At 31.9% G+C, this 15,006-nt stretch overlaps 1 protein-coding gene across 1 annotated transcript; it reads right to left on the bottom strand.

The window, feature by feature from the left end:
- Positions 1-6,198: 6,198 nt before the first annotated feature.
- On the bottom strand, positions 6,199-11,228 carry LOC132732102 (uncharacterized). The gene has a single exon (XM_060718464.1). The coding sequence runs from the start codon at positions 10,765-10,767 to the stop codon at positions 8,770-8,772; it is 1,998 nt and encodes a 665-aa protein (XP_060574447.1). The 5' UTR covers positions 10,768-11,228; the 3' UTR covers positions 6,199-8,769.
- Positions 11,229-15,006: the final 3,778 nt, after the last annotated feature.

Raw genomic sequence — 15,006 nt, 5'->3', positions numbered from 1 at the left:
TTATCTTACAATACAATTATACAGAAACGAGCACCTGCTAATAATGTTATATAGATTATATAGTCCGCATTACAAATAATGTCAATTAAAACATTGTAGTAGAAACTATGTATACTTTACATTACAATGACATCAAGGAAATGCTCACATCATTATTTACAACATAATAATAACTAACCTTGTAAAATATAATTATATATGAAACAAACTTGTTCACGTGTTAGACACTTAACTGTCTCATACTAATACAAGCAAAAATGTAAAACTAATTCTTGTAATAGATAATACTTTTAGTTTTTTATATTAAGGGGCTGAGAAGGGCGGAGTCTTTACTCCAAGTGTCTATGATATGAAACCTATTGTTGACGTTTATTTACCTGCAATGGCGTTCTTATATTAAATGACCATAATTTGTAATAATTGTTACATTTACAGCACTTAGAAACGATGGAAACTACATTTTCAAAGTATTTAACAATTAAATATTGTGTTTAAGCAAAATGAGAGTACTCTGTTATAAATTAAGTAAATGATTAATTGTAAATTGTCAAGACCAAAAATAATAAAAAAAAATAAAGACACACAATCATACAACAAAATGGTTTAATTCTGAAACCAATTTTACAATACTTTGCAAAATACACATTCTGCTATCAAAGTTTTATTTACTTTCTCTGCATATATTGTTCACAATTAATACCATGTGATAGGCAACAGCATTCAATTCAGACAGTTTGATCCTTATAAGGAGTATTCTACTTTTACAAATTTAGAATCAACATTTTAGCGAGTTGCGCTGCACAAATTGTTTACAATAAATGCTATGTGATAGATCGCAGCATTTAATACAGTCGGTTCGACTTTCATAGAATCAGCAAAGCATTTATATGCAGCTTTTATGTCACCTGAACAGTAAAAACAATTACCTAAAAGCATAAGTGACAAGTAGAAATCTTTCCTTTTTACATTAAATTTAACTGCGTGTTCAAATCGCAATAACGCGTCCTTAAATTTATCCAAGTGACCAAGTTTTAAGTAAGACATACAGAGAAGATAATATGCAACTATCACTGGGTTATAACGAAAGCTATATCTTGTGGAACTAATACATGTTTGGAGGACAAAAGGGTATGGTAAGGTGAAAATGCAGTTATACTCTGCACAAAATTCATAGACAATACTGTTTCTGTCCTTAGGATTATGAACATTTACTTTTTTTACTTTTGAGGTCAAATCACTCATTTCACCAGTAGCAAAACACAAAAACTTCGGTGGTCCCAAACAAGATGTGAACACTTTCTTTGATTTATCTGCAAAGAGAGTTTTAAGTTCAGAGATAGTTTTATGATATAAACCATGCATAAAGTAAACTATAGCTATATTTAGAGCGCTTTGTGAAAAGTCCATATCTCGTCCTTCATTTATCATGCTTACAGTCGTTTTTATTAGTGTATCTACGTTACACAAACCAGAGTCACTGAATTCTGCTCGAATCAGCTCTTCCCGCCATTTGGTAACAGCTTGTATGATCTTTATACATGGTGTTAGCACTTTGCCCTCTGGAAATTTTTCGACATAACAATCTATAAGTGAAGGATCATGAAAGTATGAACAATATGTCCAAATATTCTCAAACCGTGAGGAATAAAAACAAACTTCCCACGGCGTGTAAAGCTCAAGATTAGTATATAGAGCTAACATTGCCGTTATTCTATTTATGTTGCCGTGAAGCATACGAAATGTATCATCATTACTTTCCAGTTTAAAGTCTATGTTTTGAAACAAATTATTTTCAGGAATAAAGTAGTGTTCTAGTTTATTATCTCTGATACAATCTTCGAGCATTTTCAGGCATTTTTTGACACAACAGATCAAATTTCGAGGCAACCATTCACTTTCTGGTAGCCTTTCACACGTCCAAAATAGTATATTCTTTAAATGATATGTTGTTATGTGCTTTAATATCCGATTTTCACCAAATGTATTTTTTAACAGCTTCAAGAAAATATAGCATTTGAATTGTGTTTCATTCAAACTCCATATCAGTTCACGTTCAAGTTCTACAAAAGACAGTCTCCATTCTAAATCACACTCGGTCGAGTTTTTGTTTCCAATAGGTGCTACATAGCATGGAATCTCTTTTTCAAGTCTATTCAGTAGACAGCGACTTGGCCAATTATTTGATCGCCTGCGCGCTTTCCACATTTTGGTTTCTTCCGGCCAGGTTTGTATCTCAAATGTTTGCACATAGTCCACACTAGCATTTGTAATCGCCGGTCCGTTAAATTCAATCACAATTTCTCCCTTTTCATTAGGCATTAGATTTCCGGGAATTCCATATTCGCAAAAAAGTTTACTTGAAATGTACATATCTTGTACACTCTTTGATATCATATTATAATGTTCATATCCAATTTTCCACTTATTTTTTACAAACAAACCATATTGATTCGCTGTAAATTTGAGTTTGCAGTAACATGGAAAACAGCCCGTTCTTACCAATTCGATCGATATCAAATCGTCAACTTTACAATCTGTATCTACTACAATAATTCCACCAATTACACCCATTACATCTGAGTCACTTTTGCCGGGTATAATAGACGATTCTGCCATTCCCCCACTTGTTCTCTGTTTATGTTTTAAAAAGAATTCCTCCAAATATTCACCCATCTTTTGGGTTATTTTCACCTCATTTCTTGTAAACAATCCATAACATAAGTGTTCTAAGGCATTACACGTTCGAATGGATAATTGTTTGCTTGAAAGTTTCTGTCGGTTTTGCATTCTTAATTTTGACATTTTAAAAGACTCAGGCTAAAATTGATATTAGCATTAAGTTAAGTGATGGTATATAACAAACGTTTGTGTATAAATATGCGATAATGTCAATTTAAAGTAAACAAATACACTGGTGTTATCTGATATGGGAAAGCTATGTATAGTACAGGGACGGATACAACAGTCTGTCTTTGAGGCGTAATATCAACAGGGCTGCCTATAAGGGTTGTGGTCAGATATGGGAACAGCCTGAGAAGCGTACAAGCGGACGCTGAATTGTTTCGTTGATTTACGTAAAACGACTTTATATAAAACCATCTTATATTCGCTTAGATATTTTATTATTTATTGCTCACAGGCGCGCAGCTATTTGTGTTTAATTTTTAGTCCCGATTTTTATCAATTAATCCCTTTGATTTACAGCTTAAAAGAAATTCGGAATCAAGAACTCCTTCCGATTTCTATTATGTCATATATTGGTTTCCCTCTCGGTGATTCGCAGCATGTCATATTAGTGAATGAGTACAGGAACAAATTTCACGGCCAAGTATAAAAGACAAAAACAAAAAACAAAAACTTAAATTCGGTAATTAATTTCTTACATTGGTATCTTCTCCAAGAAATTCCTTATTATTTTGTAGTACACAGTGGGTTATGTATGTATTTTTATTGAGGTACGTTAATTCGAACGCTATAAAAAGTTCGAAAATCTATTTACAGAAGTAGTTTTAGTCTAAACGAAACGGTCATTCGTGTCGCGCTATGGTAATAAATAACAAACTGGAGATCTTTGCAGGAAATGAAATGCAAACATATTCAACAATAAATTGCACTCTTTATAAAATTATCAAAAAATTAAGTAGGCCATTTTTACGATTTGTTATGTCATAGTATTATCATTTTGAAATTGTCTTTTCCGGAGGTTTTTTTCCCGTTAAATTAAAATATCTACCAAATGTTGATTTGCCGAATACTTTGACATTTTAACAACAGAAACTTATTTTAATTTGACATGAAAAAAATGCATGTAATACAATGTTTTACTATAATATTAGTCCCTTAAATTATGTTACTATTTGTATATTTGTTACAATTATAATAATAAAAAGGACTTTGTTCATTTTGATTACTGTTTTGTATGTTCCAATATATACAATTCTGTACAATTCTGGTAAAATCCAATTAACCATTGAAAATTTGATTAGAATATCTAGTCATCAAATGTCTACTAGTTCATCGTCATTTGCTGCATTTTTTTGCTTGAATGCCTTTTGTGGATTTGCATCAATGCTTTTCTTGTTATATAATGATTAACCATTTGCCGCGAAACATGCAAAGAACATCTTAAAAAGTAAAGTCGATGAAAGTTTTTGTTTTGGCATTTTTACATATAGATTTTTTTTAAATTTATTACCATGATTAGTTGTTCATATTTGTAGAAAATGAGTAGCATTAGGTGAAAAAGAAATGTTCATGCTTTGATATTATTTATCATCATATATTGCTGACTATAGTAGTGACAAAAACAGAACAATGTTGCACTACTGTCCTGTCACATTACATTTACAAGTGCTGTAAGTCTTGTTTGCAATTTATGGAATTACTTTCCTTACCAGGTATGCATCAGTGAACGCATTTTTTTATAAATTTAATATCTGGTACCTCTCTCATGGGCAGTGTATTCCATAAGTATAATTGTGCAAAAAATGATTTACAAAACATCCAGAATAATGTACAATAGTACTAAATGTGAAAGAACATGATCTGTGCGTAGGAACGATTTGGTAAGTATCTGTAATGAGCACAATTTTGCGCGGAGCTTCTCAATTGCTGCATTGCAGCAACATTTGTACTTGTAGGGGGCACTGTAATTGTGGCTATATACGTGAGTTTTGCCCTGTCACATCCTGTTTTAATTGTTTTTAAGATATTAACACTTGCGTTATTTTATTTTTGTTTATTCTAGGTTTGAAAAGTAAACACAAAATCATAAAAGAACATTCATCGATTCAACGTTTTACATTAATTATTTTGGTTCTAGAAACCACTTCCTTTATGTAAAAATAGTGAATCTTACACACAGTATAAATAGTGAAACTTTTTCAGACAGATTTTTATGCCGATAGAAAATGAACCAAATAATTGTTATCGACATGTGCATAGATGTGTGTCTATTTTCTAAGACTATATTTATTTTGCTTTGTTCTGACATATATTTATTATTGAATAGTTTTTATCCTTTTTTGTAGGATTCAGTGGTCAAAACGGTCATTTTATTCAAATTTTGAATTTTGTTATTATTATCATTTTCTTACAGATTTAAGAAAATAGTCCATCATATTTTGTGTAAAAAGCAGCAAAATACTTTTTGTATGTTTTTAAAAGGTTATGAAAGTATTTTTAGGTAATGTTTACTTTAACTTATCTGCATGTACCATTTAAGTCCGTACGCATAGCTCATTATGTTTCATATTTGTAACCCCTGGGTTAGGGTTAGATCCCCGGGTAAGGCGAAATCTCTTTGTGACAGTTTATCTCCAACATTTAGTTTTACAGTCGGTTTACTGTCATCGCTGATTCAGAAAACATGTGGGATAAGTATTCGGTCAGTGGGGAAGAAGTTGTTAATTACTGGTTTGTTTCACCGGGAGACCATAAGTAAGATAGTCAACCCAGATATTACCAAATGTGTTAAAATTGGCTTAAAAACCAACTTATCAACAAAAAATTATACAAAACCATTGTATGCTTTATTAATACGTATTCTAAACAGGTACAGCAACATTGAAAGTACATTTATCTCTTGAAAACAACTTGTGTACAGATTCACTCAAACTGAGTCTGCCATTTCCATGTTATTTTGTTATCGACATGTGCATACAAATGTGTGTCTATTTTCTAAGACTATTTAGTTTGTTTTGTTCTGACATATATTAGTTTAATAGTTTTTATCCTTTTTTGTAGGATTCAGTGGTCAAAACGGTCATTTTATTCAAATTTTGAATTTTGTTATTGTTATCATTTTCTTACAGATTTAAGAAAATAGTCCATCATATTTTGTGTAAAAAGCAGCAAAATACTTTTTGTACGTTTTTAAAAGTTTGTGAAAGTATTTTTAGGTAATTTTTACTTTTACTTATCTGCAAGTACCATTTAAGTCCGTACGCTTAGCTCATTATGTTTCATATTTGTTAGATCCCCGGGTGAGGCGAAATCTCTTTGTGACAGTTTATCTCCAACATTTAGTTCTACAGTCGGTTTACTGTCATCGCTGATTCAGAAAACATGAAGTCGCCCTTTTCCAGATTTGTTTTTAAGTTTGGAAAAATCTTATTATCATTTGAAAATACATGATCTTTGAATAATAGAAATCAGCAAGATTATTTCAGTTTTATTTATTTGGTACCATGCAAGACTGAACAGAACTAACAAAGGCCTCAACAGACGGCAGGATTTTTTTGGATGTACAAGCAAATCTTAATGTGTGAAGGCTTCTATCTTTTGAATTCGCAAAGCTTAATACTAGATTTACAGAAAAGCAAGTGTTCTATCTCTAAAATTCTAGTTGTACAGACCTTTCACGATGACAGATGACATAATTCCAAATTATTTTTTATCTATATAACAAATGCAAATGAAAATCACCAAAGAGCAAGTAACACATTTTGACACACACACAGATATACGGAATGTCTATATAAATATGACATGTATTCTTTTTCGGCCGGACTTGCTATACAATTTACAAGGAAGACTTATGTATGTAAAAATTTCATTTGGTCATCTTAAAATTACAATAACATAAATAACATAAAGGATATTTCTGACATGGTATGCGCGTCTATTTTTAAATAAATCTAAAGGAAACTGCTAACATTTATAAGTTCTTTTACTATCAAGTTTAGTTTCAGATACTGAGGTTGTGTTTTACCATGCCTTCTCCTTCACATTATAAGTCTATATAACTATGCAACCTCCTACAGATTTTAACGCTGCTTTAATGAGAACCCGCCATTTACAATTACGTTCACGATCCCGTTACTCATGCGCATGAAAATAACGAAAAGCACACAAGAAAACCAACTTATCCGGTAATATCAGTTATCTATGTGAAAAAGATTAATTATAATTTTTCATGTATTTTACATATAAATGAAGTTTTTTTAACCACAAACGAGAGAATAGTTTCTTTATTATAAATGCTTGTGAAAGTAGTTTTAGATTAGAAAGCTTACTTTCGGTTCTTTTTTTTTCGGATTTTAGGTTTCTTTTGTCATCTCCAAAGGTGTTGCAAATCCGTTGATTCGGGTATTTCATATCGAAAAAACGTTGCATTAATAAACTTTCTATTAAAATTTCGATTTGATTAAACTTCAATTACTTAAATGATTTTTTTCTTAAAACTAAAACGACATTCACAATAATGAAAATTAAAAAAATCATGACGGTAAAAATGAACTGTAAAGGCCTCAACAGACGGTAGGATTTAGTTGTGCAGCACTAATAAGAGATAAGATGTACAATTTTCAAAGCAATACAACACTTGCATTTAGACGGTAAGTCTACACAGTAGGAATCATCTGAGGTTTCCCTAAAAAGGATCCCTACAAATTGATCTTTTACATACTTTACTCACTCAATACTTTTTTCGCCATGAGTAATGATTGAAACACCTCCTTAAATGTGAAGCCTGACCGAGACTCAAACCTGGGACCCTCGGAATACCGACTGCGGTTCTACTGACTAAGCCATCCGGCCGCCTACAAACTACCTCCCCTCCCCTAATTAGACAGCAGTTCAATACCGTGACATAATCATTTTCGGAATAATTTTGGATTCGAACATAACACAAGTGTAGGTCTCCTAAAGAGTTTTTCAACATCAGTTTTAGCTGTCCTACTACTATGTTTACCTTTTAGCCCTAATTGCTCTAAAATTTCATTCATTACACCCATTATCAGGTGATAATTTGGTAATCTGTTACTTGTCATTGTGGGAGTTCGGTCTGTAGAAATCTGTACGACAAGATTTTCAAAAATAGAACATGTCCTATCCCTTACCTCTAGACTTAAGGTTTCCGAATTCAAAAAATAGTAGCCTTTACACATTAAGATTTGCCTGTACATCTAAGTTTTAATTGGTGTTGTACTTCAAAATCCTACCGTCTGTTGAGGCCTTAACGGAAAAAGTTCTACGAAATAAATTGTTTTGTTTGTAGTTCTTATTTATTTCTTTACTTTTAAAGGATTTATTCCAGACTTTCGACGTTGTTTCTATTTGAAATACTTCGTATCGGATTCTTTTACTCAAACTGCCAACAAATGAACATGATTTCAATATCTTAAAAATTTAAACGTAAAATTAAATAAAAGGCTCAATGTCATAATCATTATGATTCCTTTTTCCATATTTCCTAAGATACAATATGCAAATAAACCAGTTTAAGTTCGGCCGAGTATCGTTTTTTAACGATACTTCTTCGTCTTGTTCATTTGTCTATACAGATCTAAAAATTGAGGCCCTTCTTAAACAGGATCAAGTTGTGTAATGCCTTCTTAGAAAAAACCTGTAGTTCATGTTTAAAAAGACTAGTTGGAAGATGAAAAGAAGCAGTTTTTAGGTTATACTTTAAGGTAATGTGATTGTTAACTTATTAACACAAAAAGATTACTTTTCTTTTCCGCTTTCAACAATAGTTACAGAATCAATTTACAATTATTACATTAACGACAATAAACAACAGTAGATTTTAAAATGCAATGCGTAAAGCTTTAGAAATTTACTGGTCAGAATATTGCCTTTAATTTAAGGATGAAATTAAAATATTGAGTAAACAAGTGGGAAACAAACTTACCGGTTACACGTTATGTGCGAGTTAATTGCTCGTTGTGAGTTTATTATGTACAAAAAAGCAAACAAACAAACATAACGGATTAAGATATAAATTCAACATAACTTTAAAAAAACACATGTTCTGCCATCAACATTTCAGCGTTTTTCTTTGCACTTATTGTTTACAATAAATGCTATAAGATAGATCGCAGCATTCAATACAGTCGGTTCAACTTTCATAGATTCAGCATAAAATTTAAATGCAGCTTTTATGTCACCTGACCAGTATAAACAATGACCTAAAAGCACAAGTGACAGGTAGTAATCTTTCCTATTTACATTATATCTAACTGCGTGTTCAAATCGCAATACAGCGTCCTTAAAATAATCCAAGTGACCAAGCTTTAAGTAAGACATACAGAGAAGATAATATGCAACTATCACGGGGTTATAACGAAAGCTATCTCTTTTTGAATTTAGACATACTTGTAGGGCAAAAGGGTATGGCAAAATATAATGTAAATTATACTCTGTAACAAATTGATAGACAACTTTTTTTCTGTCCTCCAGAATCTGTATATTTACAGTCCTTGCTTTTGAGGTCAAATCTCCCATTTCACCAGTAGCAAAGCACAAAAGCTTTGGTGGACCTAAAGAAGATATGAATACCTTCTTTGATTTATCTGCAAAGAGAGTTTTAAGTGCAGAGATAGTCTTATCATATAAACCATGCTTAAAGTAAACTATGGCTATATTAAGAGTGCTTTGTGAAAAGTCCATATCTCGTCCTTCATTTATCATGCTTACAGTCGTTTGTATTAGTGTATCTGTGTGTCCCAAACCAGAGCCACAGAACAGCTCTTCCCGCCATTTGTAAACGGCTTGAATGATCTTTATACATGGTGCTAGCGTCTTGGCCTCTGGAAATCGTTTGATGAAATGATCTACAAATGAACGATCATAAGAGTAGGAACAATATGCCCAAATATTCTGAAATCGTGTTGAATAGAAAACAGCATTTGAAATGTTTTGAGAATAAGGGAAACCAGGAGGAGGTTTCACGATTATTGTTTCATTAATGAAGCCGTGAAGCTTGCGAAACAATTTGTCATCATTTTCCAATTGAAATTCTATATTTTGAAATAAGTTATTCCTGGGAATAAAGAAGTGATCCAGTTTATTTTCTTTTATACAATTTTCCAGCATTTGTAAGCATTTCTTAACACAACAGATTATATTTCTCGGAGACCATTCTTTTTCTGCTAACTTTTCACACAACCAAAACAGTATATTTTTCAAATGATATGATGTTACTTCCTTTAAAATCCGTTCTGTGTTGAATTTGGCTTTTAAAAGCTTCAGGTAAATATAACATTTAAATTGTGTATCGTTCAAGCTCCATATCAACTCACGTTCTAGTTCTACAAAAGAAAGTCTCCATTCTAAATCAAAGTCAGGCGATCTTTTGTTTCCAATAGGCGCTACATAGCATGGAATCTCTTTTTCAAGTCTATTAAGTAGACAGCAACTCGGCCAATTATTTGATCGCTTGCGTGCTTTCCAAATTTTGGCTTCTTCCGGCCAGGTTTGCATCTCAAATGATTGCACATAGTCCACTTTAGCATTTGTAATCGCCGGTCCGTTAAATTCAATCACAATATCTCCTTTTTCATTCGGTATTAGATATTTGGGAATTCCATATTTGCAAAAAAGTGTACTTGAAATGTACATTTTTTGTGTACTTTTTAATATAATATCGTAATATCCATGTTGAATTTTCTTTTCGTTTGCCTTATAATATTGTTCTGACGTAAATTTAAGTTTGCAATAACCAGCTGAACAGCCCGTTCTTACTGCTGTGATGGTGATTAAATCTTCTTCAACTTTACAATCCGTATTCACTACAATAAATCTATCAATAACACCCATTACATCTGAATCACTACGTCCTAGTATAACTGACGATTCCGCTTTCCCCCCACTTGTTCTCGATTTTGAATTTCCAAAGAATTCCTCCAAATATTCGCCCATTCGTTGAGTAATTTCCTGCTCTTTTCTATAAAACATCCCATAATGTAACGTTTCTAAAATATTGCTCGTTTGCAGGGATAATACTTTAGCGGAAGGTGTACCCCGACTATTAAATTTGGCCATTTCAAATAATTTAAGATGAAGTTGAAATTATTATTTTATTAAAAGTGGTCTTGGTTTTCAACAGTCGGAGTTACAATAGGTTGTTTGAAAACGCGATAAGATTAAATTATTAAATGTTTACACGTTGTTAATCTTTGCACCTTTAAAATCGGTATGTACAATTAATCCAGTCATTACATCTAATCCATCAATAACACACATAACATCTGAATCACAAAGACCATAAAAATAGTTTGATAAAAGACTCTTCCACCACGCGTGCTACAAAACTTTCTTCCAAATGTTTGACAATTTTTATTTTTTATTTTTTTATTATTATTTTCATAACAATCCATAACGTAAGAGCTATAAAAATTATTGTGTGTTTGCATTGGTAATTTCCGGTTAGAATATTATTTCTCCCGATTTATATCACATCAAAACAAGTGTGCACAAGTTGGTTATAACCTTTCGATTTTGCTAAGGTTTAGAGTAGGATAGTGTTTGTTTAAGCCCGCGATAATTCCGATCTAAAGCAAACAAAGTGACATTATCCAATACGTAATACAGTTGAATTATGTGAAATCATGAGTACAAATCAATATTGCACTTGACATTTACTGATAAACGACCATATCTATGCAATTTCTCAAAGGTATTGATTATTCTTTTCGCCCTAACTCTGTATTTCTTACATGGTAATCTATATATATTTTCATCTTATAAAGAGGATATCGAATGATTGAATATTGTAATATAATTCTATTCAACCTGTCCAACAGTAAATTCTTCTTATTAATCTTAGCAAATTAGAAACTATGTTTTTGAACACTCTGACGATTATTTTTTGAAAATATATTGGATTCTGTATGATAACAATGCTACAACATTACGTCAGGGTAATAGTCTATTTCAATATATTTCAAAACAAGAAGAAATAGAACAATAATTGATAAAATAAATATTTTGTATTTCCAACCCTTTCCCTAATGTGGATATTGTGAAAAATGACTACTGTTTTCATTGAAAGGCTCCTGTTACAAGTTCAAACTGTTACAAACTATGAAAAATGCTTCAATACTAATTAAAGTTGGCACAAAAGTTGACTGGACCATGGCGTTTGTAGCGACATGCTCAGTCTTAAATTTCCTGTTACCATGGCAACGAGGGGACATCTTAAAATTGCCAAAAATCACTTTTTTGCGTTGATTTTTTATCATCAAAATTGATTTCAAAGTACTGCAACTCCTCAATGGATTGAGATAGAGTCAAAAGCTTTTCCTCGTTGGTAACAAATAACCTTATGATCGACCTGGGGTCATTTCATTTTTAGCCTCTCACAAGTCCAAAATTTTCTTGGCGATGCGGGGGACTACCGCCCCCCCCCCTTCAAACCCCAAAAACAGAAGGGGGCACAACCCCCTTCTGGCAACCCCCGATGTACCTTTTTGTCGTTGGGCAGAGCCAAAAAAGTGATCACTTTTTAAGCTACATTTCCCAAACGAAAAAAATGTTTGGGCCTAAATAGGGTAATTGTTTACCTTTTGAGGCCTCAAAAGGGGGGTCGAAAAGCCGTCAAAACACGTATATATGAAGTAAAGGGTTAATTGAAATTCATGACATCAGAACAATTGTGTCAACTAAAAGCCTCAACAAACGGTAGAATTTAGTTGTACAACACTTTTTAAGGATATGGTGTGCAAATTTCAAAGCAATCCAATACTTGATTCTATATTTAATGAATTGAAACATCATCAGTTTTTCCTGCAAAATTTTCACTCCAAATGAATCTCTTAAAGAATTTACTTTGTGGAACATGTGTAAATATTATAATTATTTTCTTTGCCAATTAAGAAGATTGATTAAGAGGTTGGCATATGATAGCATGAAAAAAGCATTTAGGAAATTAATCATTTTCTGAATAATTTGGGATTCAAACATGCGACAACATGAGGGCACCCCAAGAGTTTTTAACGCTCTTTTTATCCCATCTTACTACAATATTACATTTTAGCGCTAATTGTTCTGGAATTTCATTCATTAAACACATTATCAGTGGTAATTTGGAAATCTGTCACCTGTCATCATGGGAGTCTGTAAAACAAGAATTACAAGATAGAACATGTCCTATCCTAGTAAAATCTAGTATTAAGTTGTACAAATTCAAGAAAAAGTAGCCTTTACAAATTAAAATTTTCGTGTACATCTAAGTTTTAATTAATTAAAGTTGTACTTATAAATCTTATCATCTGTTTGGGCCTTAATGTGTATTTGATAAGAAATGCAAACATTGAATTTTCTTAAAGATAAATGAAATAAGTTCATTTATTTTTCGGAATAAAAATGAGTATGCGGACAACGATATTTAAATGTTTCTAATTCCTAGGAAGAATATAATTAACTTGCAAAAAAGACAAATTTGGGATACTGTTCATAACTGTCACTATGGAATATGTCATCGGCGGACTATGGCACATTACGTGACAAACTATTTCAAAGGTAAAACTAACATGCATGTAAATTATTTCATTAAATACGATGTGAATAAACTCATATTTTCAGGACTTTACAGTTACTAAAAGTAAGGATGTAGAAATGATTTAAAAACTGTAGCAGCAAAATCTCATTTGGATCATGAAATCTAAGGGGTTGCCTGAAAATAATTTTTATAGAAGTAAATGGCAAATTACAACATTTAACATAAACTGCTTACTTATCACATTGTCAGTTAATGAAAACTCTTGCTTTTATAACCAAAAAGATAACTCTTTTTTCAAAAGGAAGGGTTTACAAACGCTGAAGATCAGTGGATATAATGTTATTGTTGTTGTTTTTATGTCAGATGTGTTTTCGTAAGACAGTTACCAGCATTTTTGGCACATCATAATTTCTTCTGTATGCTTAATTGTTTATGCCTGAGAATTAAAAATATAAATTGATCCTTAGATACTTGACATTCGAGATCAACTTTACAAAACTCAAGAAATTTCACTGTAGCTTAGTTTTTTAGAAGTTCAGCAAATGATAACATATATTGTTCTTAAAGCATTATTTTAGTGAACAACCCCTTCAAAGTATTGTATTCATTAAAGCCTTTCTCGAGCATTCAAACATTTTAGAAACATATCTGGTGTTATCGAGGAAGCACAAATATCCGTATGTCAGCAAGGTCATAAGGAACAGACATATATGTAAATATATAAAAAAGTATAATATATGAACCCAATGTGTTACAGAACAATACTTAATTGGGTTATATCGTAAATGTCTTTGGTTCTCTTTAATTTACATTAATAAGAGCGAGGAGATTAAGGACTTGTTTCCAATAACCATTGTAATAAGCATAAAGACTGCAATACAAGCTTCCAAGTGACGTATTTGAATCTTTCCTTTCAGAAATACAAAGTTTGTCCTCTCAAATAATAAAAACTCGCTCTCGACTATTAGTGCCTGACAGTAAGAAAAGGGAAGATGGCTCTTTAAAGAGATACATCAGAGATATTCAACCTGTGACCACTATGTAAGATAATCAAAAGGAATTGAGTGATGTTTCAACCCATGCCCTCCAGTAGTCTTGGAGATACTAATTTGCAACGTTGTTTAACAACAATAGTTCCTCCTATTCTACGTATAGTCTTACTAAAATTAAAACGTCATAGCGCGTTCATTTTTATACATGTTTTAAATTCAATATGGTTCAACTTTAGATACACTTTTACACAACCACTTTATAATACATATGTTTACTCATAAATTTTAAACTTTTTAGTACAGACGTAAAGGCGAAAATCACGACGTCATTTCGAGGTCAACATGATAAAATTCTCACTCGACATGACGGCTCTAATCTATTTACCGTTATCTTAATGGAAAGACATAAGACACTACCGTCGACGAGCCATGAAACATCGTACATGGTGTATGCAGGCGTTTGATTGTATGTTGAAAACGAATGTTGTCTTTCTTTAAAAAGAAACCGAAATTATAATTTTGAATTACAGGTACTTTCTGTAAAATTTGCCTTTTGATTAGATATGTTAATTGTTACTTCGTACGTTTCCTAAAAAAGACAACAGCAACAACAACGACGACTTAAATGGAAACAATGAGCTTTGATGATTATTTTTGGGATATTTCTTAATAGATATGTATGTATATGATTATATTAGAAATGGATGATATGGTCAATATTTACTAAATAAATGTAAACAAAATATTTGGGATCGATCGTAAATTTCTTTGGTTCTCTGTAATTTTCAG

This window comes from Ruditapes philippinarum, unplaced genomic scaffold, assembly GCF_026571515.1.
Source record: "Ruditapes philippinarum isolate M1 unplaced genomic scaffold, ASM2657151v2 ctg1436_1_1_1_1, whole genome shotgun sequence".
Taxonomy (NCBI): Eukaryota; Metazoa; Mollusca; class Bivalvia; order Venerida; family Veneridae; genus Ruditapes; species Ruditapes philippinarum.
The sequence above is the reverse complement of the archived record's forward strand: the minus strand, read 5'-3'. Positions and strand labels throughout refer to the sequence as shown.

Bases quoted from the DNA above. Each gene is read 5' to 3' on its own strand.
- LOC132732102 (XM_060718464.1), bottom strand. From the start codon at position 10,767: ATGGCCAAATTTAATAGTCGGGGTACACCTTCCGCTAAAGTATTATCC.